At 52.9% G+C, this 23,788-nt stretch overlaps 1 protein-coding gene across 5 annotated transcripts in view; it reads left to right on the forward strand.

Annotated features, from left to right (window-relative positions):
* BCL9L (BCL9 like) overlaps positions 1 to 23,252 on the forward strand; it is a 46,097-nt gene extending 22,845 nt beyond the window's left edge. Inside the window, exons 2-9 of one of the 5 annotated variants that reach the window (XM_059867363.1) lie at positions 9,460 to 9,594; positions 9,736 to 9,823; positions 11,484 to 11,606; positions 12,778 to 12,988; positions 13,802 to 13,886; positions 14,311 to 16,702; positions 17,135 to 17,395; positions 18,638 to 23,252. In XM_059867363.1, the coding sequence (XP_059723346.1) occupies positions 9,523 to 9,594; positions 9,736 to 9,823; positions 11,484 to 11,606; positions 12,778 to 12,988; positions 13,802 to 13,886; positions 14,311 to 16,702; positions 17,135 to 17,395; positions 18,638 to 19,797 (4,392 nt within the window). In that variant the 5' untranslated portion in view covers positions 9,460 to 9,522 and the 3' untranslated portion in view covers positions 19,798 to 23,252. Of the gene's footprint in view, positions 1 to 9,088; positions 9,255 to 9,459; positions 9,824 to 11,483; positions 11,607 to 12,777; positions 12,989 to 13,801; positions 13,887 to 14,310; positions 16,703 to 17,134; positions 17,396 to 18,637 lie in introns of those variants that run through there. The other 4 variants (XM_059867361.1, XM_059867360.1, XM_059867359.1 and 1 more) reach the window with 4 other exon arrangements.
* Positions 23,253 to 23,788: the final 536 nt, after the last annotated feature.

The raw sequence follows: 23,788 nt of genomic DNA on the forward strand, positions 1-23,788 counted from the left end.
AAAGCACAGCTGATCCTGCTGGATACCCAGGTGTGAAGCTGGCAGTGCTGGCAGCGCTCAGCCAGCTCACAGTCTGGTCTGCTGCATGGTGGTGTCATCTGGCAGCTTTGTGTCTGTGGCTGTCTGACTGCATTTTGTACCCAGACGTATCGGTAGGAGCGAGGTTGCTTGGTGGGGCCACGGGGCATGCTGACGTGCTGTTCCTGTTTCTGGGCTGGCCAGTGTTCTTCCAGGGCCCACGGGAAGGGCTGGCAGCCACCCGCTCTCCTCCTACCTGAGGAGGCAGAGAGAGAACCTGGCAGGAACAACGTGCCCAGTTGGGTAACTGCCAGTCCTGGGATCTGCCCACACTTGCCCAGCCTCCCACAAAGGCCCCATTGTTCCTGAGAGGGCAAGGAAGAGGCTTCCTGCAGCTCCCTGGGCATCGTTAACCCTCCACCTGCTAGGAGCAGACTGCAGGATGGGCATGCATGGGGCAGGAGGTCCCATAGGCAGGTGGAGGATCTCCCACTGCCCTTGAGTGTGAGGAGGGGAGCTGCAGCAGAGCACCAGCGTCTCTGCCAGCTGCCTCTAAAATTGCCTCTTGCTGCTGTTTTGAGGACAGCTAGCATGTGCCTGTTCTAAAGACATACACCAGGGAGGTAGGCCCTGTTGAGCCTTGATTTCCTCTGACAAGGCATAGGGAGGTTCTCTGCCTTCTTCTAGGCTGCTTTCTTCCATGACCTTTCCTCAGGAGCAGCCGCCAGTGGCTGGGTTGCTTGGGCCCTGACGTGCATGCTGGAGCAGGACATGTCTTTAGGAATTGGACATTTAGGGTGGTGGGGGGTTAATTCCAGTGGCTGAGATATCGGTGTGGAACCTGTTTAAGGCAATTCCAGACTGATCAAAGTGCCTTCTTCCTTCCTGTCCTGTAATGTGATCTCGGGCCAATGAGCTGCTCAGGGTCTGCTGTGGCTTCTGGTTCCTGTTGTTGTGGAGACAGAGTCTTGGAGGGCACAGGCGTGCCTCACTGCGGGTGCAGGCTCTGAGCCAAAGCACAATATCCGTGTGCTGAAGAGGACAACAAGTACCCTGTTGCTGGCCAAAGGAGCTGGGCGATCGTGTCCCACTCTGCTTGCTGGCTCTGCACTGTCCATCTTTTGACAGCAGTTGTGCTTCCCCACAGCTTTCTGCTATGTGTGTTTCCTGATCAGCTGATTCCAGGGGTTATAGGGCTGCCTCAGCACCCCTGCTCTGCCACAGACTTCCTCTCCAGAATCCATGGGACAAGGGAGAGGAAGAAGCATTTGAATAGCATGCTAAAGCTCTGTACAGGAAACTTTCTGGATGTCAGTCTTCAGAGATGTCAACCCTGATATATGTCATGCTAGCTCAAAGACTGGAGAATTGGCTCAGTAATCCAAACACCTGAGGACTTTGAAACCTAATAGATAGCTTGTGAAAGTCGCCAACTAGTTGTTCTGCAAACCCCGATGCTAACTTGTTTATATCATTGCTTAAACGGCTGTCCTGCTCCCAAAAGATCTCTTATTTCCTCCCACTCAGTAGCCTTTGCACTCTTCTCCCCTCCTTTGTACTCTGGTCTTTGTTGTTGCAATAACTTTTCTTAAAATGTTCTGTTTCTTAAATAAGGGCAGAACTAGAGTTAACTGTGGAGGGCCAAGGGCTGAGTTGTGAGCACTTGAGGACCCCAGCTACTGTACCTAGTGCAAACAATGCTTCAGGGCTTGATCTGCTTGAGTCTGGGCACTTGGCCTCTGGCCACAAGGACCACTGCAAACCCCAAAGCCTCCTGCAGACCTCAGAGCTGGAGCAATGTCAGAAGCCCTTGCCCACTTGGCCAGTTGTAAGTTAATAAGATGTCGCTCTCCTGGTGGGGAAGAGGGGCTCTGTGGGAGCAGCCCCAGGGCAGGCTGCCTCTGGGCCTTTCTTTTCATCTGTGGCTGTACATCTGCTGCCACAGAGGGCTCACTGCCTCCCCAGAAGGATGCAGCTAGTGAGATGGGGCAATTCCTAGTTCTTTTTGCCTGTTTCCTTTTTTTGGGTGGTTGGAGGCCTGGCCAGGGTTAGATCACTGTGTCTCTGGAGGAGCTCTGTGAGTTGTGTTAGTGTTTGCATAAGGGCAGAATAGCCCCTGAGACTCGGGACTGGATCTGTGGGGACGGCCGTGCTGCTTTTGCACCTGTTGAGTGGCAGAAGCTGGGGAGTTTCAGCTTTTTGTATGGAGGGAGTAAGGGTGAAGCATGGTGAGGAGGTAGAGCAGCTGCTGTCTTGCGAGGCACAGTGGGTTAGCCTCTCCAGATCAGTGCTAGCCCAGACTCTGATGGTAAAGCTAGATGGAGAGCAGTGGCTCCCCTCTCCTCGAGGTCTCTCCCTCCCTTTCCAGCCCAGCACTGTAGTCCCAGTACTGCTTGCAGGCAGCTGCCACCACTCAGCTGCAGGATCAGCTGCCTGTGCTGATCCTCTCTGCACTGGGGAAGGTGAAAGGTTTCCCAGGGTGGAATTTCCTACGAGGTAGTTGCATGGCTGCTTTGCCTATGACCTTACACCCTGATGTGCCTTAGTCATGATGGCATGCAAATATGAGGCAAGGGGGTGGGGGCTGGAGGGAGCTGCTGGGAAAAGGAAGTGACCTCAGCTGTGGTTTAATTATAGAGCCCAGCATTTGCTGCTGCTGGGCCTGGTATTTATAATCTTGGAGGCATGCTCAGCAGCTCACTGCATCTCTTCTAGTCCGGCTAGCAGAGGGCAGTGTGGGGACAAGGTGTTGGGGCAGCCACCCAGCTTCCCCCTCTTTCCCGCATTCCTCTGTTAGCTTCCCGTCCCCAGGTGTGCGTGTGCCCAGTTGCACAGACACAGTGCTGCAATCTAGGCAATTTGCAGGCCTGCAGACGTTCCAACCTCTTCCTTTTGTGCCGGTGTATCCTTTGTATGTTGTACGTAGTGCCAGGATTGGGCGTAGGAAGAGTCCAACTCTTCCCCAGCTCTCTGCCATGAGCCTCCTCAAAGGCAAACAAGCTTGTTGCACTGCAGCTCGTACAGCAGGGTGCAGTTGGGGTACATGGGCTGAGAGAGGTGGGAGGGGAGTCCCTGCCACCAGGGTTTCCTGCTGGGACCCTGTCTGCAAGGAAGGTGCCGTTCTTCAGGCTGGAAAGTGATCTGAGCTTGCTCAAAGGGAGAGCTAGTGTTTCAGGGAGATTCTCCGTGCAGCTTCAGTCTGAAAGAGTGAAGGGACGTGGTGCATGGCTCTGCTCCCCAGCACAACCCTCCGCACACTGCAGAGGCCCTGGCTGAGGGCTCAGGTGCCAAGGGAGCCTGGGCTCGAGTGCACACACCGTGCGCTGGCAGGGATGCCGCGAGTTGGCCTGGGCTCAGCCCCGGCTGGGCTGGGGATGCCCTGGGTGACGGTGACACCTAGTGGCTTCGTCCCATGGGCTCCTCCTTGGGCCCAGAGGTGTGGCACACAGAAAATCTGAAGCTTCTGGACGGCTGGTGTGAAGCTGGACCGGCCACAGGCAACAGACCCTGCAGTGCTCAGGAACTCTTGTGTCTCTGGCTTGGAGACGGGGTAGGGAAGGCTGCCAGTGTGATGGCCCTTCCTGCTGGCAATGGCTAGTCTGTCACAGAGCCCTGCAAAGAGACTTTCTTGTAAAAAGAAGAGCAGAAACTGTTGCATTAAAGCTTGGAAGCTCCTCAGGAAGTTCTGGCATTGCTGGGTTCCAATCCTGAACGCTGCTGGCATTGCAGACTTCTTTTGTTATTGCCAAAGGATCCTAAAGCGGTTACTGAATCCTAGATGCAGGTGAAAGACTGTCCTCATAGGCTCAGCTACATCAGCTATTTACCTGACATGTGTGACCTTAGGCAAGACATGCCATTCTTGTGGAAAAGGTGGGGGTGTAAGGTCTCAGCTGTGAGCCCTGCTGCTCAAGAGAGCTTGTATAGCAGATGCAGTGTGAGGCACAGCTCACTAGCTAGGCTTTTTAGCATTACTTGCCCAGTCCCAGTAACCCCAGTGCACAAACACAGTGGAGGTGGCCTGAGGAGGTCTCTTCATCCCATGTACAAATGTCCAGGGAGGTCTGTGTTGTGGCCTTGCATTGCAGCCTGTGGTGTTATCTGCCAGAAGGGTTTTCTCAGGGAAACCGCTCCATTCATCTACAGATGAGCTTGTCTTTGTGCATCCCAGCACAGCCAAAGGCTGCGTGGGGGTGTCCAGCTGTCACAGCAGCCCATGTTCCTGGCCAGATTTCATATACTGCAGGATGAGATCCTGCCTCAGAGGAATTTGAAGCTCCCTGAGCAGCAGCAGTACCTTTGGAAGAGATTTCTGGCTTTGCTTCCTGACCTACTGGATTCTGTTACTCGGCTGCAGTCTACCAAGCTGCAGCACACAAGTGGCTGTTCTGCCCTCCGTGTGGGGCACCTGCAGCTTCCTGCAGGTCTCTCGCTGACCCATCCCTAGCAAGACACACTAGCCATGGTATTGGGCAATTCCTTGTTGTCATCCCAAGGGAGCCACATGTGACTGTCAAGCAATGTCTGGCACATACAGGGTTTCTGTAGGGAATACACCAGTTGAACTGGGAAGCTAGATCTGCAAATTTAGTGTTAGACCTGGAAACTCCCTCAGCACAGGATAGGAAACCAGGCTCTGGCTGATGCTGCAGTAAGGAGGAGAAGAGTGGGAGAAACTGTTGAACTACGAGGACAAGTAAGGGCAATGATTTTTGCTTGGGAAAGCTCAAGTTTCTGATTCTGGTCTTCTCTCAAATCATAAATGGTTCAAGGGTCTCACACCTCAGAAATCTCACTTCTGGAAATTTTGTCGTAGTCTTTCCCTTCATGAAGTACACTGACTGTATTGACATAGTATGGTATTTTTTTGAGGTGTTCAACCCCTTCTGCTGTTAACCTGGGAGGACTGGTAATCTAGGATCTAGCTGTTGGGTAATGTGCTGGGGGTCTCATCCAGATTTGGAGTGCACAGTATGTTAGGAAGGAGCAGTGGGTTTCTGGAGTCTCTCCTGCTGTTCTCTGCCTAATGTCTTTCTTCAAGAAGCCCTTCAGCTTGCTTAGGACCTCTCATTTCCAAAGCCAAGGTGTTCAGCATGAGTTTCTGGTGGTGTCCACGGGATTTGGATTGGATTGTCCAAGATTACATCTTGTGGTGAGCGATTGGGTAGTTATCATCATAGGTTATGTGCTTAGAGGGTGTTTGCAATAGCAATCTGGTTTTGTTACTTCCTGGACAGGCTGGCAGAGAAGGGTTCAATGAATTTTGTGTGTTGCATCACCGTGTCACAACCTGTTTTGTACGTTGGGTGTCTTGTATGTTGGGTTTTGTGAGCTGTGGAACACACAGCACAGCTCAGGAGGCCTGGGTTCTGGTATCCACTGTGTCTGCTCAACTTGGTAGTCTTTGAGTTTCACAAGAGGTTTTCCCAGCATCTGATGGGAGGGAGGTGTGGTGAAGCGCCTTCCTTTTTGAATCATCGCGGCTCTGTTGTCCTGGCTTCCTCTCTTGAGCCTTCTTCCAAGAGGGATAGCACAGCAGCAATGCCAGCCAGCTCCCAGATGTGGAAGCTGCAAGGCTGGTGGCAGGAGTGGGCCCCTCATCTTTGCAGCTGTGTTGGGAATCCATGTTATGAGAGCGGGAGCATGATTCACCAGAAAGTCTTCCGGGAATGTGGGGTGGGGTGGGGGGATGGGATGTTTCAGGTTTCTTCAACTATCAGCTAGCAATTCCCAGACTGCAAATATGTCAGCCCAGTCTCTCCTGCCCAGAGCTTACTCCTCCTCTCCCTCTGCTGCTGTTCAGACTGTACTGGAGGAGACTTCCTGAAAGCAGTTTTTGTTGTTTTGTTTCAAGATTTCTTGTCTGCGAAGGTCCTAGCCTTTGATTTAAAGCTGAGACTTTCCAGGTGCAAACACTGTCTGCATTTGGATGTAGCCCTTTGTTCAACAGATACTTGCTGTGCCTTGAAAGCCTCCCTCCCTGCATGAGGTTGGCTGGGTTGTCCCTCTGTATAATGGTGGTGGAATCAAGGCACCCAAAACCTAGGCGTCTTGCTTCGGATTGGTGGTAGCCAGGGGCAGAAACCAGGACTGGGAATTAAGTTTGTTATCGTCTTTAAAACTACCAGGCTGGAGTGGGTGTGTTGCTAAATTGCCGAGAAAGACAGATTTCTGTGCAGTCTTCTTTTTGTCATGTTCTTTTCAAGATGTTTTGAATCGTTTGTCTCCTGGTGTCACTGTATCTACTTTCTAGTTAATTATCTTCTGTGGCCCAGATGTATGGCATGCGTGCTGAAATATAGTTTGAATCTCAAGGTATGGGGAAGGAGCTTACAGCAATCGAGATGCCTGTTGTCAGGCTGCGGCCAGACAGATGAGAGGCTGAGGCAGATCCCTGCTATCCATCTGCAACAGAATCCAGCTGTTGCTACTTCTGAAAGCAGAGCAGAATCTTCAGGCAGCTGCTTCTGGCATTCATCCCATTAGGAATTGTGAGGCAAGTATTATCCCTTGAGTGGTCACTAGAAGAGGAAGACTTCCCAAAGTTTAGCCAGGTCCCTCTGTCAGCCCAGGGTAGCTTTCCATCCTGCCTCAGGCAAGGTTTTGAATGACCTCTCTTCAGCAGCAGCCTAATCCAAAATAAAGAAAGAAGGTAGGTGCCCCCCAAATGTTACATTCTGGAGGAACCTCACAGCTGATGAAGCTCTTCCACGCTGCAGGCAGTTGCCTGAAGGTTTTGTCATGGCAACTGCCAGGTCCTTCGGGATCAAGGTGTGTGTTCCATGCAGTCTCATCTGAGAACCAGGGGAACAGGAGGTATATTTCTGGACTCTGCAGGTTGTGGGCTTTTCAGGACCCCGGACTACTTCTTCCCTCCCTGAAGTATTCACTGTGCTGGGCTGTGCTAGGGTTGTGCTGCAGTGCTGCTGAGCATTCACATTTTCAGTGAAGCATTTTGGGATCTGTTACAAACACAATGTCATGCCTGTGCAGATGTGCCACAAACAGACCTGGATCTCCCAACCTTCCATTGAAATGGAAGCACGTCTTCAGCGGGTGCAGCCACACAATGGCGTCAGTGGGTTTGTGACCCTCAGGACTGTGGTGCAGAGTGTTGCAGGGATTGTGAGTGTGGCAAAGCAGAGGTGGGGGAGGGCCTCTGGGCCACCAGCAGCAGGAGCTGCTGCAGGGCTTGCTTTCTGGAGTGCTGTCTGGCAGCAACCTCTTTTAGTGGGGCTGAAGGCTCCCTGTAGCTGGCCAGCCAGCGACTGCAGGCAGCATGTGTGCCTAAAGCTGCAGCTTGTGCCATATGGACCTTCTCCTCCTCTCTGCTTGCCCTCTCTGTGTCTCCTTTCCTGCTCAGCTCCCCTCCCCCTGCAAGTGGTTTGACAGAGCAATTGGGCAGGCACTGGGACAGCAGCTCTGACATAAATCTCTTCTGGTGTGGAATGAGGGGTATAAATATCCAGAGAGTGATGTGATCTTTCCAGCTGCTATTAATAGGTCTCTGGAGAACAAGAGCGAGCAAGCGAGACTGGCTGACACTTAAAGGGCTAGCAACTCCCTTATGTGCTGTGAAAATTAATCAGCACCGTAGCTCACCATCTTCCTCCAGGCTAGAGCAGAGCCCTCACCGAGGTGTGTGGAGCGGAGGTGCAGGAGGAGGGAGCAACTAACAACTCCTAGCTGGGAAGCAGTGATAGGCCAAGCTGTGCATAACTAAGGAAGAATGCTTGGGCGAGCTGTGCCACATGTTTGCACAGCATGCCAGCAGCCCCTGGCTCAGCTTGCAGGGAGGCAGGTGCCAAGAAGACCCCTTTGCAGAGAAGACCCTTTCTGCAAGCACAGGACTCCCTCACGGTGCATGATAAGCTGCAGCCTGTGCCTTGTGGCAATCACAATCTTTTGGGGATTATGGGTCTGCCAAATGTACTCCACTCTGTTTTCTTTGCAAGGGTGCAGTGATTTGCCCTGGCAGAGCAAGCACTTGGCTTTTGCTAGTGGCGTCTCCAGGCTCACCTTCAGCAAGCCAGGAGCAGCATGTGTAGTGCTGCTGAGCTCTTGCGGTACTGTTTAGACACCTGGGGTTTGGTCTGGAGCTGGTGCTTCCTGTCCCTGGGTGGCAGAAGAAATCTGTGCACAGCATCTGGCCTGCGTGGTCCAAATGGGAGGAGCAGACCACAGCAACCCCCTTCCTGTGTGCTGGGAAGTTTCATAGCCCGTGCACAGGGAAGCTTCTCGGGTGCATTGTGGGGGTATCATGCAAAGCATATAGCAGATGTGAGCAAACAGAGTCATACCTCAGCTTCCATGAACGTGTGGTTTACTCTCCTTCCCTCCTGCTTCCACAAGAAGTGCAAACTACTGTGATGGGATTAGGGTTGTGTGTTGGACCAAGGGTTTGTGGTGGCCTTTCAGAACACACAGTGTGATACAGAGCTGCATCCCAGTCATCTCTAATGCCTGTGTAGAGTTCCAAGAGGAATATTCCAGGTGTGAGCATGAGACTCTGCCAAGGCAACTAGATCCTGCAAGGAGGGCTGCTGTAGCATTGCTTAGCTGCATGCATGTCTCTCAGCCCAGAAACCTTTATGTTCTGCCCTCCTCTTCTCTGCCAAACTCTGCCTCAGGCTGCGGGGCTATTCAGGTGGCTAAGCTGGGTTTTGAGCAGGAGAGCATCATCCAGGCATGTGGCACATTGCATCATTCTGCTGGGCTGGAAGCTCCTGCTAAAGTGGACACCCCCTCACACAGAGCCTTAAAGCAGGAGCTGGAACTGTCCCTCAGGCCCCTGGGAGAGGCAGAGCTTGTCTGATGAGTGCCTGCACTTCCCGGCTCTGTCCTTGCCTTGGAACCCACTGCCTCCTTCTCGGTTGCCTCAACCTTTGTCCCCTGCTCTGTTCCAGTTTTCTCTTTATAGGCTTGTGTCAAGACTCTCTGCTCAGTTGTCTAGTTGTCTTCTGTGTGTTTTGCAGCACAGAGGAAACTTATTTATCAGCAAAGGGGATTCCTGAAAACAGTAGGGCACTCTATTTCTCTCTAGGGTCACAAAGATGTCTTTGGGAACACCTGCAAAGTAGCTCTGAGCATCCTTCTACTCACCAAAGGTCCAGGCTGGCATGGAGCACCCATTTCTCATCTTGGCCTTGGAAATGAGGGCTCTTGTGTCTGTGGCTGTTCCTTGAAGTACTGGCAAGTCTGCCATGCCTGGGTGAGAGTTTACAGCTTGTCATGATGTGAGTAACGGCAGAGCAGGATTTTTTGCTCAAAGGGGCCAGGGCTAATGCCCAGCATGAGCAGCTCTGGGTTGGGCCTTGCCATGGACTTTGTCTGGCCCTGTGACCAAGTAACAGCCCCAGTGCACTGGTCCTGTGCTGTGCCCCCAGCAGCTGCCCCCATGTGAGGGTTACCGTGCTGACTTGCTGCTTTTTTCTCTTGCAGGTTTCTGATTGAAGGGCCTGCGAGCTCCCTCCACTGGCACTGTGGGAAGCTTTAGCCAAGCCAATGCACCCTGACAACAAACTGCCCAGCCATGGCAAGGCAGGCAGCAGCAGTGCCCTGGCCCAGCACCACAATGTGAGCCAAGCACCCACCTGTAACTTGGGCTCAAAGGGTGTGGGGGCAGGCAGCCATGGCAGCAAGGCCACTCAGATTTCCCCTGGCAACTCTGGACTGAAAAACAGCCAGAACAGTGTCCCTAACTTCAGCTCCTTGAAGGGCAAGGTGAAGCGGGAACGAAGCATCTCGGTGGACTCCGGAGAACAGCGAGAAGCCAGCACCCCATCACAGGACACAGAATCAAAAGGTAATGCTCTCCTAGACCTTGCCTCAGCATGTCCTCCTCTCAGTTGCTACAAACATCCTGGCAGGACTTGGGATGGGAGCATCTTTGGTTTCTGTGCTGTGTCTTCTGTTCAGGCTTGTCCTGGCTGCCTGTGTGACTTTGCATCACTGCTTGTCACATCTGCAGTTTTTGGACTAGAGTGGCTGAATTCTCATTTGCTTTGCATTTCATTCTCTAAACCATTTGTTACACCCAGAATCTGGCACTGGTTTTCACAGGCTACTGAGGCCATTTAAGCAACAGCATGGTTCACTTGATACTACACCAAATGCCCCTGCATGTGCAATTTGCAAACTTTTAACTTGAGACTGAGTTGTTTTCTATCTTGTCGTTGGTAGGGAGCTGCTCTGTGGTGTTGCAGCTGCCCAGCGACTCAGTCATGGTTAGCAAGGAGGTGCTGCAAGGGTCACAGTCTGAACAGTTCTGTGGTTTCATCAGCAATGGATAACTCTTGCGTTACAGTATGTGGCTTCTGGAAAAGGGCTGAGTCAGTGCTTCTAAGCCCTTTGCCTACCCTGTCCTCAGCGGCCTTCCCTGTAACCTCATGCATTCCATCAAGCTCTGTGCTCAGTGGCTGTGTGGGATACTTGAGCATCTCCCAGACAGTCGTAGGGGGAGAAATTCCAGTGGTGCCCTTGGTTCCAACCAAGACTCGTACCCAGTCTGCAGACACAGAGCTGCAGTTCTGGCTTGTGACCCTAAGGACTTGTTTTCACAGTCAAAGTCGTGTTGCCTGACTGGCTTAGGCCAGAGCTGTACCGTGGAACAACAGGCAGAATATACCTGAAAGCCTTCCCAGTGGCAGGAAGTTCGTTCTCCCTGAAGTGTTACAGGGGTAACCATACACTACTGATCATACGCATTTGCAGTTTTATCCCAGAGCTGTCTTGTAACCACACTTCCACAGGAAAATTATTAAAATGCCCTGATCAGTAATGCCCAAATCTCCGATGTTCCTATTACACTGACAGATCATGTGAATATGATCATGATGTACAAAAAGTAAGGTCAGACAATGTTTTGTTAGTTAAAGCACACGACTGGAAGTTATTCATCCTGTGTCTGATTGCTCTCCCCAAGTCCCTAAGTGTCTTTAGGCAAGCCACTTCCTCTCTGAGCTGCATCAGTCCCATCTGAGAGGGCGGACACATGGAGGGAGCATACAAGTTTATAGAGAGCATGAAGGCCCCTGCCTGATTGATGTTGACAAAGGGCAGAGTCTGTCTCTTGTTCCTACAAAGGATGTGAATGTGCCCTCCCCTCCTTTAATTGCTGAATCACAGACCCTTTCAATTTACAGTTAATGTCCAAAGCTCTTTAGTTTGGAACTGCAGGTAGACACATCCTATGTGCATAGATTCCTTTCAGGTGGTAAGAAATACATCTCATTCTGAAACTTTGGCTCTCACAGGGAAGTCTCACTAGATCTGGCTGCTAAGACAAGGAGCCCAGACTGAGCAGATGCTTCAGGTCCTTAACCAGTGCTGGGCAGATGTTAGCATAAGGCTTACTGCTCAGTGCATCCTGGTTGGGTTGGCACTGCCAGCACGCAGCACCCAGCTGGGCAGGACCCGAGCCTTTCAGCCCCTTAACCACCTCTGCTGGCCCTCTCCCTTTGCAGGTGAGGTGGCTCCCCGCAGTAAGCGACGGTGTGTGCTGGAAAGGAAGCAGCCATACAGCGGCGATGAATGGTGCTCTGGGCCGGACAGCGAGGAAGACGACAAACCCATCAGCAGTGCACACAGTGAGTGACTGCCTCCTTACCACTCTGAAGCTTGAATAAAGCCAGGTCCTTCCTACAGCTCAGGAGGGCTGATGACACTGGCACCTCTAGTTTTGCCTGTGTGTGCTCACTTAGCCGAGTGTTGTGGGGCCCATTGCAGTTGGTGATCATTGTGCTGTGAGAATGCTTTCCATGCAGTGAGGCCTTGGATCTATTTCGTGGAGATGGTACGGACATGCTGGAGGGAAAAGTGTTGAGGTTGAATGTCCCTGCTGTACATTGCTCTGGCCACACTACCTTGGTCATAATGGCAGCCAGAGTGCAACGTGCATTGCTCTTGTTGCAGCAGCTGAGTCTCTGCCAAGCCACTCAGCTTTCTCTCTGCAGCTTTGTTATAAAGACAGCTCAGTGTAAAGAGGCTCTTGGGGTCTTGACAGTGGTTCAGGCAGAGCTGAGCTGGCCTGAGGTGTGCTCTTTTTGGGACAATGAGCTGTAGGTCTCCTCTGTTTTCCAAAAGCATCAGCATTCTTTGACATTTTGTATCTACAATTCAGTTTGCTTTCAAACTGTAACAGGGAGAATATCTGAGAGATGGGGCAAGGTCCTGTGGGGCCCGAGGAGATGCCCATGTTCTCTTTGGAGAACATGAATGTGTAGAAAAGCAAGAAGAGGGTGGCCTCTGTCTGCCAGCACATTATTGCCATTGTCTCTGGAACATCCACTTAAACTTCTCAGCACAGTCCACAGACTGTGCAGGAAGGGATAATGCCGCTTCCCTTGTCAGCCTCCTCCCAGATGTGCCTGGCGGGAATGGTTCATGGTGGGGCTGCCCAGGGGCAGGGGCTGGCAACGAGGCAGCGTCCGTGTCCCCGCACCGGGTTCCTGGCGATGTCTCCTGTGTAAACGCTGCAGTGTCAGGGTCGGGCTGCAGAAGCTGCTGTGGTGGGAAGAGGCAGCTGGAGGGGAGCAGGGAGCCAGCTGGATTAAGGTAGAGGAAGGCAAAGCATGCCCCTGGTAATTGCAGCGCTCAGTAATATTAATTATGGTTCCTACTTTATAGCGGCTGACGAGTGACAGTCCCCTCTGCCGCGCGGGCCAGTGCTGCCGCCTGCTGGCGGCTCGTCCGTGCCGCCCGCGGGCCCCGGCCCCGCAGCAGCGCCCGCCCGGCAGCTCGTCCTCTCTGCTCCCGCAGGCTGTAATGTAGCAGATCCTGCGATGTCCACTGCCCCACAGCTTGGCCCAGGGTCCAACCCGCTGCCTAACCTGAGCGAGAGCGGTGCTTCCGGCGTGCCCCATGGTGCTGCCCCTGGCTTGCGGTCAGAGGCTGCAGGAGGCGGAGGCGGCGGAACTGGGAAGCAGCCTTCACAGTTTGTTTACGTCTTTACAACGCACCTTGCTAACACGTAAGCGGTAAACCCCACACCTCCCCCACTGGTACTGGCTGGCCTTGCCACACCTGGCCGGCCTTGTCACACCTGCCTGCTGCATGCAGCGCTTGAGCACAAGAGAGCTGGAGAAATCTGTGTCTCTCTGGTTGCACAGAGTGGGAAACCTCTGGGGTTTGTGAGGTATGCTGGCAGTTGTTGCAGGTGGACAAACTTGGACTTAAATGCCTACTTCCTACCAGTGAGGCCTGGCTCTGCACTCTGTTTCACCCACTGTGGAGCCCATGTAGGTGGCATCCAACAAAATGATTCTTCCAAAGCAGTGTGGGCTGCTGGTCTGATTTGAAAGTATCTAAGGGGTGGGTGTGAAAGTGTCTAAGGGGGGGAGTGTAATGTAACACATGGTATTCTCCACACAATTCCTCTCTTCTGTCCTGCACTGTCTCAGCTATAGAGTCTTAGAAGTTAGTTTAGTTTGTTTAGCCTAGGCTAAACATAGCCTAGTTTTTGAGCTCTGCTGTACCACAGGTTCAGTGTGGGAGATTTCAAAGCATCTTGGTGACAACCACCTTAGGGCAGCAGGCACAAAGCAAAGCCTGTCATGGGACGTGGGAAGAGGGAAATTGAACGGCAAGTGATCATCCGTTGGAGATCTCCACTGGGGGCTGTGCAGGACATATGCGAGGACTCTGAGAACATTACGCCTTCTTGGTTACCTCCAGGGATTTCTTTCTTCCTGCTGAACTGAAGGACAGAGGTGGCATTTGGGGCCTTGGATGGGTAGGATGGGATGCATTGCCTGTTCTCAAGTGATTTGTGCTCTCTCCCTAGAGCTGCAGAAGCTGTCCTGCAGGGCCGAGCTGACTCCATCCTGGCCTACCATCAACAGAACGTCCCGCGGGCAAAGCTGGACCAGGTACACCACCTGTGAAGCAATCGCTCCTGTTGGCACATGCTGACAACTATTACCCTTCCAGTCTGATGTGGTCATTCTCCCCCATCCCCTGGCTCAGCTGTGAAAGAAGGGCTTGCCAGAATGCCCTTTCAGTGGGGTGGGAAGCTTCTTTGCTGCAAAACCTCTTTGGCACAAGTCTCTGCTGTTGTCAGTTGTGAAAAGTTTGGGATGGGGCGTGGCATGTTCCCCCACAGCCATGTGTGCAGAGTACCTGCTTGTGCATTTCTAGATCTTGTAGTAGTACCTACTTTTTTTTCCTGCAAGGAATGAAGGTGAACTGCAATGAGGCTTCATTTTGGAACAGAGAGGTCTCCTGCAGGGTGCAGGGAAGAATACCTTCCTAGGATATTTCCCTGCTCAAGTTTCTTCCCTTTTTCTCTGCCAGGCACCACCTGCTCCTAAAGTGCTGGGCATTGCTGAGCCACTTCCAATTAACCCTCCTGCTGCCAGTACTCCACAGTCCCAGCCACTGGCCCCTCAAGCAAATCAACCACAGCCGCAGCCTCCCCCACCACAGCCTCCAGCCCCACCACCTCAGGCCATCAGTCAAACACCTTTGCCTGCACCCAGCAGCCTGCCCCAGGAAGGGACAAGTGAAGATGGCCGGAGAGATCTGACTCCCAATTCTTTGGGGAACAGTAGCAGCAACAACCAGCCTGGAAGTAACCATCCAAATACGCCCACTGCATCTGCCAGCACCATGCAGCCTGGGCAAGTGGACTCCTCCGCCACACCCAGCTCCAGCCTCCTTGGAGAGGGCCCAGGGATGCCGGGGAATGGGCAGGCAGGCCTGGGCCCCAGGAGCACCATGAGCTCAGAAGGGCTCTCAAAGGAGCAGCTGGAGCACCGAGAGCGCTCTCTGCAGACACTGAGAGACATTGAGCGTCTGCTGCTGCGCAGTGGGGAGGCCGAGCCCTTCCTGAAGTCCAGCCAAAATGCGGGCGAGGGGGGGACTGCTCCTCAGCCACAGGCTGCCCCTGCCCAGCCCCCCGCACCCCCTACCAGCATCAAGAAGTATGAAGAGCCTCTGCAGTCCATGATATCCCAGACCCAGAGCCTTGGTGGGCCCAGCCTGGAACATGAAGTTCCCCACCACCCTGGCGCTGACATGGGACAGCAGATGAACATGATGATGCAGCGGCTGAACCAGGACAGCCTGACACCAGAGCAAGTGGCCTGGAGGAAGTTGCAGGAAGAGTACTACGAGGAAAAGCGACGGAAAGAGGAGCAGATCAGCATCCATGGCCGGCCCATGCAGGAGATCATGATCCCTCAGTCGATGGGGAGCATGATGATGCGTGGGCCTCCACCACCCTACCACAGCAAGCCTGGAGAGCAGTGGCCACCGGGGATGGGCAGCCAGCTGCGGGGACCCATAGATGTGCAGGACCCTCTGCAGCTGCGGGGAGGGCCACCCTTCCCTGGCCCACGGTTCCCTGGGAATCAAATGCAGAGAGTCTCTGGCTTTGGAGGGATGCAGAACATGCCCTTGGATGCTCTTGGGCCCATGAATGCCATGCAGAGGCCAGTCAGGCCCGGCATGGGATGGAGTGATGATATGTCTCCTATGGGAGGCCCTGGAAACTTTCCACAAGGCACCTTGCCCTACCCACCAGGGCAAGGAGACCCAGAAAGGTTTATGAATCCCCGTGCCAGAGAGGAGATCCTGCGGCATCAGCTCATGGAGAAACGCCCAGTGGCAATGCAGAGGCCCATGGGGATAGCCAACAATTCCATGAGCCAGGGCATGGAAATGGAGAGGATGATGCAGGCTCACAGGCAGATGGATCCATCCATGTTTGCTGGGCAGATAACGGGTGAGACCCTGAGCAGTGCCCCAATGGGAATGGATTTTGCAGGCACTCGGGGGATGCTGAGCCCCCCTATGAGTCAGTCAGGCCTTCGGGACATGGACACACCCATGGGCCCTGGCAACCTCAACATGAACATGAATGTCAACATGAACATGAACATGAACCTCAATGTCCAGATGACCCCACAACAGCAGATGATGATGTCCCAGAAGATGAGGGGCCCTGAAATGATGACCCACCAGGGCATGAACCCTGAGGAGCTGGCCAGGGTTAGGGCTCAGAATGGCAATGGCAGTGCAATACTAACGGGACCCCAGAAAATGATGATTCCCTCACAGTTCCCCAACCAAGGACAGCAAGGCTTCTCGACAGGGCAAGGGTCTTATCCCAACCTGCCCCAGGAGATGGGCAGTGGCTCAGACATGTTTAGCCCTGAGCAGGGCACCATGCCTGTTGGGAGCATCAGTGGCACCACCAGACTCAGCCACATTCCTCTGCCTCCGGCCTCCAATCCCACTCCCACACCAGGGGGAAACCTGGCCAACATGCACCCAGCACCTTCCCGGGGGCTGGGCCGCCGGCCCTCTGACCTCACCATCAACATCAACCAGATGAATTCCCCCAGTATGGGTCACCTCAAGTCTCCCACCCTTAGCCAGGTGCATTCGCCACTGGTCACCTCCCCATCTGCCAGTCTCAAGTCCCCACAGACACCCTCGCAGATGATCAGCATGCCACCTTCAAACCAGTCTGGACCCCTCAAGTCCCCCCAGGTGATGAGTTCCTCCCTCAACGTCCGGTCTCCAACTGGCTCACCAAGCCGCCTGAAGTCCCCTTCTATGGCTGTTTCTTCCCCTGGTTGGGTGCCATCTCCCAAAGCCACCATGCCCAGCCCAGGAGTCAACCAGAGCAAGCAGACTCTCAGTATGAACTCATCTGCTTCCATCGGAGCACTGGAGCAGGGTATGCTGGATGTCTTGTGTGTGAGTGCATGTCTGTGCTTAGTTTTGATGAGTGTGTGGACAGGGTTTCTCTCCAGCCCACAAGCTCTCTCTGGAGCAGGAAGACACGTGTTCCTGTGCCTGGCCCTGCATCTCACAGAGCAAGTATGTTTTCCCAGGAGTCCAAACAGGGCCTTTTCAGGTAGATCTGTGACACATGCAGCAAACACTGTGTGCTGGGCCCAGTCAGGGGCAGGTTTCAGTGGAAGTCTGCCACTGCTCTGGAGGAGGGTCTCTGCATGAGCCTTCTTAGAGTCCAGAGAGTGCTGCACTATGCCAGCTCTGTGCTTTACAGCCTCCTCTGGTCACAATGACCAGAAGTCAGGGTTGCTCTCTGGTGGGAGCAAGCCATTGCATGTGAACAATACTAAGTTGATCTCTCTCATTCTTGCAGGTTCTCTCCCTTCTGGGCCTCGGAGCAGCTCTTCTGCGCCAGCCAGCAACACCTCTAGCACCATGAATCCCAACATGCCTTTTACTTCCTCTCCAGATCCATCCCCTTCCCAGAACCCCCTCTCACTGATGATGTCCCAGATGTCCAAGTACGCCATGCCCAGCTCCACACCACTTTACCACAATGCCATCAAAACCATCGCCACCTCTGATGATGAGCTGCTGCCAGACAGGCCTATGCTCCCACCTGGAAGTATGTCAGGTATCTACTTCTGGAGGTGGGCTTGCAAGGGGTTAGACTGTCTTGTGGCTGCCAGTGGACCTGAGGCAGCAGGTGGAGAAGGTATTAGGAACTCTGATCTCCCCATGACTGCCATGTCCCATAGCTTAAATTTCCCCTTGTTTGTAACAGTCTGTGCACTTCCCTGCCCTCTGCCCAGGCTGTCCCTCAGCTTTTGGCTTGGGTGGAAGGACATGAGCTCGTCTGGCTTGAGGAGTCCTTCTTCCACAAGACCTGGAAGTTTTTTACCTTTACCCATGGAGATGTATTTGACCTGAGTTTTCATGGCTCGTGGAGTTTTGTGAGGTCCAGGACTTGCAGGCAGAGGGCTTAGAGCCCTTTTGTTCCTGTGCAGTGGGACAGGGATGCTGTGAATGGGGCTTGGGAGTCTGGTGTTTTGAGTGGAGCCCAAGTGCCTGCACAGGCAAGGCTGTGTTGTAGCGCAGTTGTGAGTTCAGTAGGCCAGATACGCTCCACTAACTGGTGGCACTGGTGAGGACATCTAGGCAAATGAGTGTTTTTTGGTCACGTGGTGACCAGCCCAAAGGGGAATTCCAACATGCTCTACCACTTGATTTAGGGGTCTAAAGCTGTCTGATAAATATTTTTGTCAGTTTTGAAAATGAAAAATCAGCTTTTTGACTCTTTCACCGCTGAGCAGTCACTTAGGTTGACAACAGGCATGCAAATGCATTGACTGTCTCCGCAGGCACTGATGGCTGCTCTGCTTTTCTGATGGGCACAGACTTTTCCGCCCAGACAGCACCTGTGCCAGGCTGCTGACTCTTCTGCTTTTTTCCTCCTCAGCACCCGAGGTTGTGTGGTCACTGGAGCTTGCTGGGTGGAAAACCCTGTGGCAGGCAGGGGTGAAGGGTCACTCCTTGCTGCCTTTCAGGTAGCTGAGAGCCCTGATGAGACCATGGTGTAAGGCACACACAGAGCCAGTCAGGACTCTAAAATCAGGGGAATGTAAGAAATTACAAATCTAGCATGGGACTGATGAAGCTGGAAGAGCCTTCTGGTGCTTGAGGAGCTGGAGTTGGAGACACTTGTTTCCTGATGTTGGTGCTTTGTAAGCCCATCTTGGAGCTGCTTTCTGAGCATCATGCTCCGTGCTGGGGGCATTCTGAGCAGGACTGCTTGGCAGGCGCTCAGGATGTGGATTTTACAGCCCTGAAAGGTCTGTAGGAAGGGTTAACTCTTCTCTCTTTTTCCTGTCCTTAGGCGTGACGGGGAATCAGCCAAATCAACTGCACTTGAACTCTGTGGGGCCTGGATCCTCTCAGAGCCCCATGGGAATGAACCTACCTGGTCAGCAGCCCCTTTCCCACGAACCACCCCCCACCTCCATGATGTCCTCCCCAAACCCTCTGGGCTCCAACATTCCTATGCATCCGAGTGGGCCGGGGACGGGAGTGCCCCCGCAGAACCCCATGATGCTGCCCCCGGGTCCCCAGGACTCACTGAACCAGCAGTGTGGCCCTGTGCCCAACAGTTCACAGATGATTCCTTCCAACCAGCTTGTGTTCCCCCGCATGCAGCAGCCCCACAATGCCATGCCATCTCCTGCTGGAGGAATGCCCATGGCCCCCAGTGCAGGAGGTGGCCCTGGGATGCAGCAGCATTACCCGCCAGGGATGCCCTTGCCACCTGAGGACCTTCCCTCCCAGCAGCCTGGCCAGATGCCCCCTCAGCAGCACATGATGGGCAAGAACATCCCTCCTCGGATTGGTGACCCCTACCCGCCCGTGCTTCCTGGGGTGGCGTCGGTGCTGAACGACCCCGAGCTCAGTGAGGTCATCCGCCCCACGCCCACGGGGATCCCGGAGTTTGACCTGTCCAGGATCATCCCGTCAGAGAAGCCAAGCAGCACCTTGCAGTATTTCCCCAAGAGCGACAGCCAGGCACCCAAATCTCAGCCTTCCAACCTCCACCTCATGAACCTGCAGAACATGATGGCTGAGCAGCCCCCCGTGCGTCCAGGTATGAATGCTCCCAGCCTCTCCGGGCAGCAGGGTGTGCAGAGGGGACTCAGCATGCCCATGTGCCATCCTGGACAAGTGCCCATGCTGGGCAGGACAGGCATACCGCCCCAGCAAGGCATGATGGGCAATAGCATGCACCAGGGCATGATGTCTCCGCAGCAGAGCCTGATGGCCCAGCAGAATTTCATGCTGATGCAGGCCAAGCAGAGAAGCATGTCTGTGTCGGGGGAGATGTATGCTCAGACAGGACATATGATGTCACCTCAGGGCTCTCTCATGGGGCCCCCGCCTCAGCAGAACCTCATGGTCACACACCAGATGAGGCAGAGGAGTGTCTCCCTGGACAGCCAGATGAGTTATATCCCCGGGCCTGGGAACATGGCAAACTTGCCTTTTTAACCCTGACTGGCGCTCAGGGCTGGGGCGGGGATAGGGCTGCGCCTACAAACATTTTTAAACCTTTCTCTGGGGGCGGGTTGGGGGCCAATGCCAGTGGAGGACACCACGTGGGATGCTTTTCATATTGGATTTGCCTCTACACAGCAAACCAGATGTGCAGTAAACTTGATGTGAATTTGGTTTCTTTTTCCTTTCTTTTTTGGGGAAGGGGAGGGTGAAGAGGCTGGGAGTGGGGCTGTTACTTTGAACCTGGCGTGGTGACCAGGGACATCCACACCTTGTGGCAGTTTGTAAAGTTTTCACTTATGGTTTTCCTCTGTCAAGTGTTTTTCTTGCCCTTTTTCCTCTCTCTTTTTTTTTTTGTCCTTCCTTTTTAAGCAACCAAAATGTGCAAGAGGGTTTTTGGAACTAGCTGTAAATAGGTCGCTGGGAAAGGCAAAATTTGTGCTGGTTTTTAATTGTCCTGTATTTCTGTGTTTTAATAGAAGCCTCAAAAAATGTTTTAAAAAACATGCTAAAGGCAACAGTGTACAAGGATTGAAATCTCTCCGTGGGGGAGGCAGGAGGATCCCCAGGGTGCACAGGGTGTTGAGAGATCCCATTGTAGAGTGACTCTGTCAGACCTGTGTTGTTCACGAATCTGAATGGTTTTGCATTTGTGTGGAGAGGGGGTGGTGCAGTATCATGCAGATCTCAGGTCCCATGAATACTATGCCGAGTACACAAACACAACCACTGACCAAGGGCCATTTTGGGGGGGGGGAGGCCACCAAGATGTAGCCCCGGTGAAATGCTGCTGGAGCGGTGCTCATCTGGCAGGGCAGAGGCCACAGTTTTACAGGATGCAGCTGTTGCTGCTCTCTGGAGAAGCTGCTGTGTTTGGGATGGGAAGGATGCCGGCCCTTCAGCTGGAGAAGCATGAAGAATCTGGGCTTCACAGATGGTAACGTGCTGGACCTGAAGGTCTTGACCAGCTCTGTCACCTCTTCTCCCTTCTCTTCCATTCATGCTGAGTCCCCTGTAGGCAAGGTGTTGTGGTGGGTAGGGACAGATGGGCTTTGAGGTGAGTGAGGTGATGCATTCCAGTGCTTCCAGGAGAGGCTAGCTGGGAACCCTGATCTTCTGCAGCCTTCCTACGCCAGTCTGTTACCCATCCATTACCCTTCACCTCTGCATCCTGCTTCCCTGCCATTGAATGCTTTCCCAGGTTTTCCTTGTGCTTGTCAGTCCTTCATCTGTAGAGTTTTGCTGGCAGTCTTTACTCCATGATAACGTGAGCTACTGGCAGCAGCCCTGCCCTGTGGCACAGGAGAGGTCCAGTTCTTGAAGAGGACCTGTCCTTGAGTGCAACACTCTACCTCAGCGTTCAGTGTCAGCAGCACGGCCATCCTGTGCTTCAGATGGAAGGGGCCAAAGTTGAGTTGCAGTCTCTCATTCCTAGGCTGGCACAAGCATGCCATTTGGATAACTCTGGCTTTTCTGGATGCACTCCACCCTTTCCATCCTGTACTCCATAAGGTCTTCCTGCATGCAGCCCTGATGGTCTTTCCCATGTTTTTCACAGAGGGGAATGTGTCAGGAAGCATGCACGTTTCTGCACACTTCACAGTATCTCTGGACCTCTGTGAGGACTTGCAATTCCAGCATCCAGTGGTGAACCTGGGGCACACAATTGCTGGAGGAACACTGCTTTAGAGGATTATCTCTGCCGAGCCAGGCTTAACACACTACCTCTCTTATAACAGAGCTCATCTTTCCCAACTTGCTGTTGCCAGGAGAGGGCTTTGGAAAGGGAGATTGCCAAGTAGTGAGTGAACAAGCAACACTTTTTATCAGGTTGCAAGCTGTTTGGAAAGGCTGGTGGATGCTGAAATGTCAGCCCAGCAGTTGTCTTGATCCAGTCTGTGAGAAGATGGAATCATAAAGTCCAGTTAGGAATACACTGAACCTTTGGGGAATTTTGTAATGCTGAGTGAGAAGCATGGGTTTGGATCTGAGGAAGGATCCTGCTCTAGTCTCCTGCTTTGTAGGGGTTTGTTGTATACAATGTGAGCAAGCAACATTGTTTGAAGTGGTTAAACAGGAACAATCATGAGAAGTTCTCCTTCCTGCTGAGGCAGTTGGAGCAGAAGAATCTTCTGCTCAGGCTTTGGACCTGACATGTTAGCTGGTTGGATTCTTGATCCTTTCAGTGTGTGTTTCATGCAGGAGGATATGGCTCAAACAGATGTAGCTCTTTCTAAGCTTGACTTGCCTGAAAGGCTGTAGCTTCTCTTGGCTGCTCTTCAGGCTGTTGGCTGCTGGTAGCTTCTCATAAACATCCAAATACCAATTATAGTCCCAAACTTTGCTCATCACCTACCAGCAAGTCTTGGCTAATTTGAAGCCATAACATTTTCTATATGGAAGTTTTTTTGTTTGCCTGTAGATAGCTGTTGTTTTAGCCTGGTTGAGCTCTCCATGTGTTTGTACTTTCCCTGTTGTCCCTTTTGCCCACCCTGGCACATAAGTTGCCTGGGGCTTGGAGTCCTCGCTGTGTCAGCAGCACATTGTCCCTGTATCAGCAGGAGCCTGCCAGCTTGTGGCACATGCTGTTCAGTGCTCAGAAGACTAGTGCTGAGCGCTCACAGAGACATGGCAGTGTGATGCTATTTCTGCCTGGCAACAGGAGGAAGACCTGTCCTTCAGTGACCAGTAAGCCTTTTGACTCAGCAGCCCTGGATATAGAAGGGAAATCCTGATGCTAGGTCAGAGCTGAGGACTCTGGAGCAGCAGTTGGTGCTCTTCTGCAAAATCTCACTGCCCTGGAGCCAGCCCTACCCCTACCACTGTGATGGCTGAGCAATGGGGAGAAGAAATGCTGCCTAACACCCCCTGTGCCCTGGGCGTGGCTCCCAACCATGTCTGTGAACAGCAGTGTGGCAGGAGTTCCTTTGGAGGCTCAGTGACAGCCAGTCCTTGTTAGACTCGGGCAAGGTTTGCCATCAGCTGGTTGCCCGCTGCCGTGACCTGTGTCTAGTCTTGTGTCTTGTAGTTTATTGCTCGGCTCCTCACCTTGAGTTCTGTGTACTGACTCCACCTAATCACAGTAGAAGGTTTGCCCATCTTTTAGCCATGACTTTGCCATGTTTTTCCAGCTCCAAAAAGGCGAATGCTGGGAAACTGCATCTTTCGGTATGTTGGATAATCACACATCTGGAATTAGCTTTCACAATGAGGTAAAGTTGACTGACCTGTTCTCTGTCATCCCATGGAGAAACTTCCCCAGTCATTTTGTACCATTATATAAATATATATATATAAATATAAATATATAAATACAATATGTGAAGACATCTTATTGGTTTTTATTTGAAACAATTTTTAGGCTTGTTTTTGGGTATCTGTGCTGCCTGTAATGTATTGACCTGTTTTATAGGTGCCTTTTTATTAAAAAGACAAATTTCAAGACCTGACCCTGTGCCTGTATTTTTCCACATTTTCCACAGGACTGTAGCAGAGACAGAGAGTGTGAGAGGTGCTGGAAGGATTGTGTGGGCATCAGGGGAGCCCCTTCTCTGCAGCACTCCCAGGCACACGTTCATTCATGCGTTCCCTTACTTGCACTCACCCATGCATGCTCCACTGCCTGCCACGGCCCTGTGATCACTGTGTGTGCGTAGCAGGATGCTCTGCAGGAACCCCAGCTCTGTCTCCTGGGAGACTTGGTTGCCCTGCAGGAAATGCAGAGCAGTGTGCTGTTGTGAGGGTCTTCGTGTTCCCATCTTTGGGATTGCTTTCATCAGAGACCAGGCCTTCCTCTGGTTTGTCTTCTGGAGCCTTGTTTGCAGAACACAGGCAGGGACTGGAGGTGCAGAGGGTGTGCTGTGGATGGTGGTGACATACCCTTACCACGCATCATCTCCCTACTTTCTGCAGAAGCCACCTTGGAGCTCCCCTTGGCTCAATCCCCCTTCCTGGTAGTGTGGGTGGGCAGAGTGCATCTGCCTCA

Source organism: Haemorhous mexicanus, chromosome 24, assembly GCF_027477595.1.
Source record: "Haemorhous mexicanus isolate bHaeMex1 chromosome 24, bHaeMex1.pri, whole genome shotgun sequence".
NCBI classification, from domain to species: Eukaryota; Metazoa; Chordata; class Aves; order Passeriformes; family Fringillidae; genus Haemorhous; species Haemorhous mexicanus.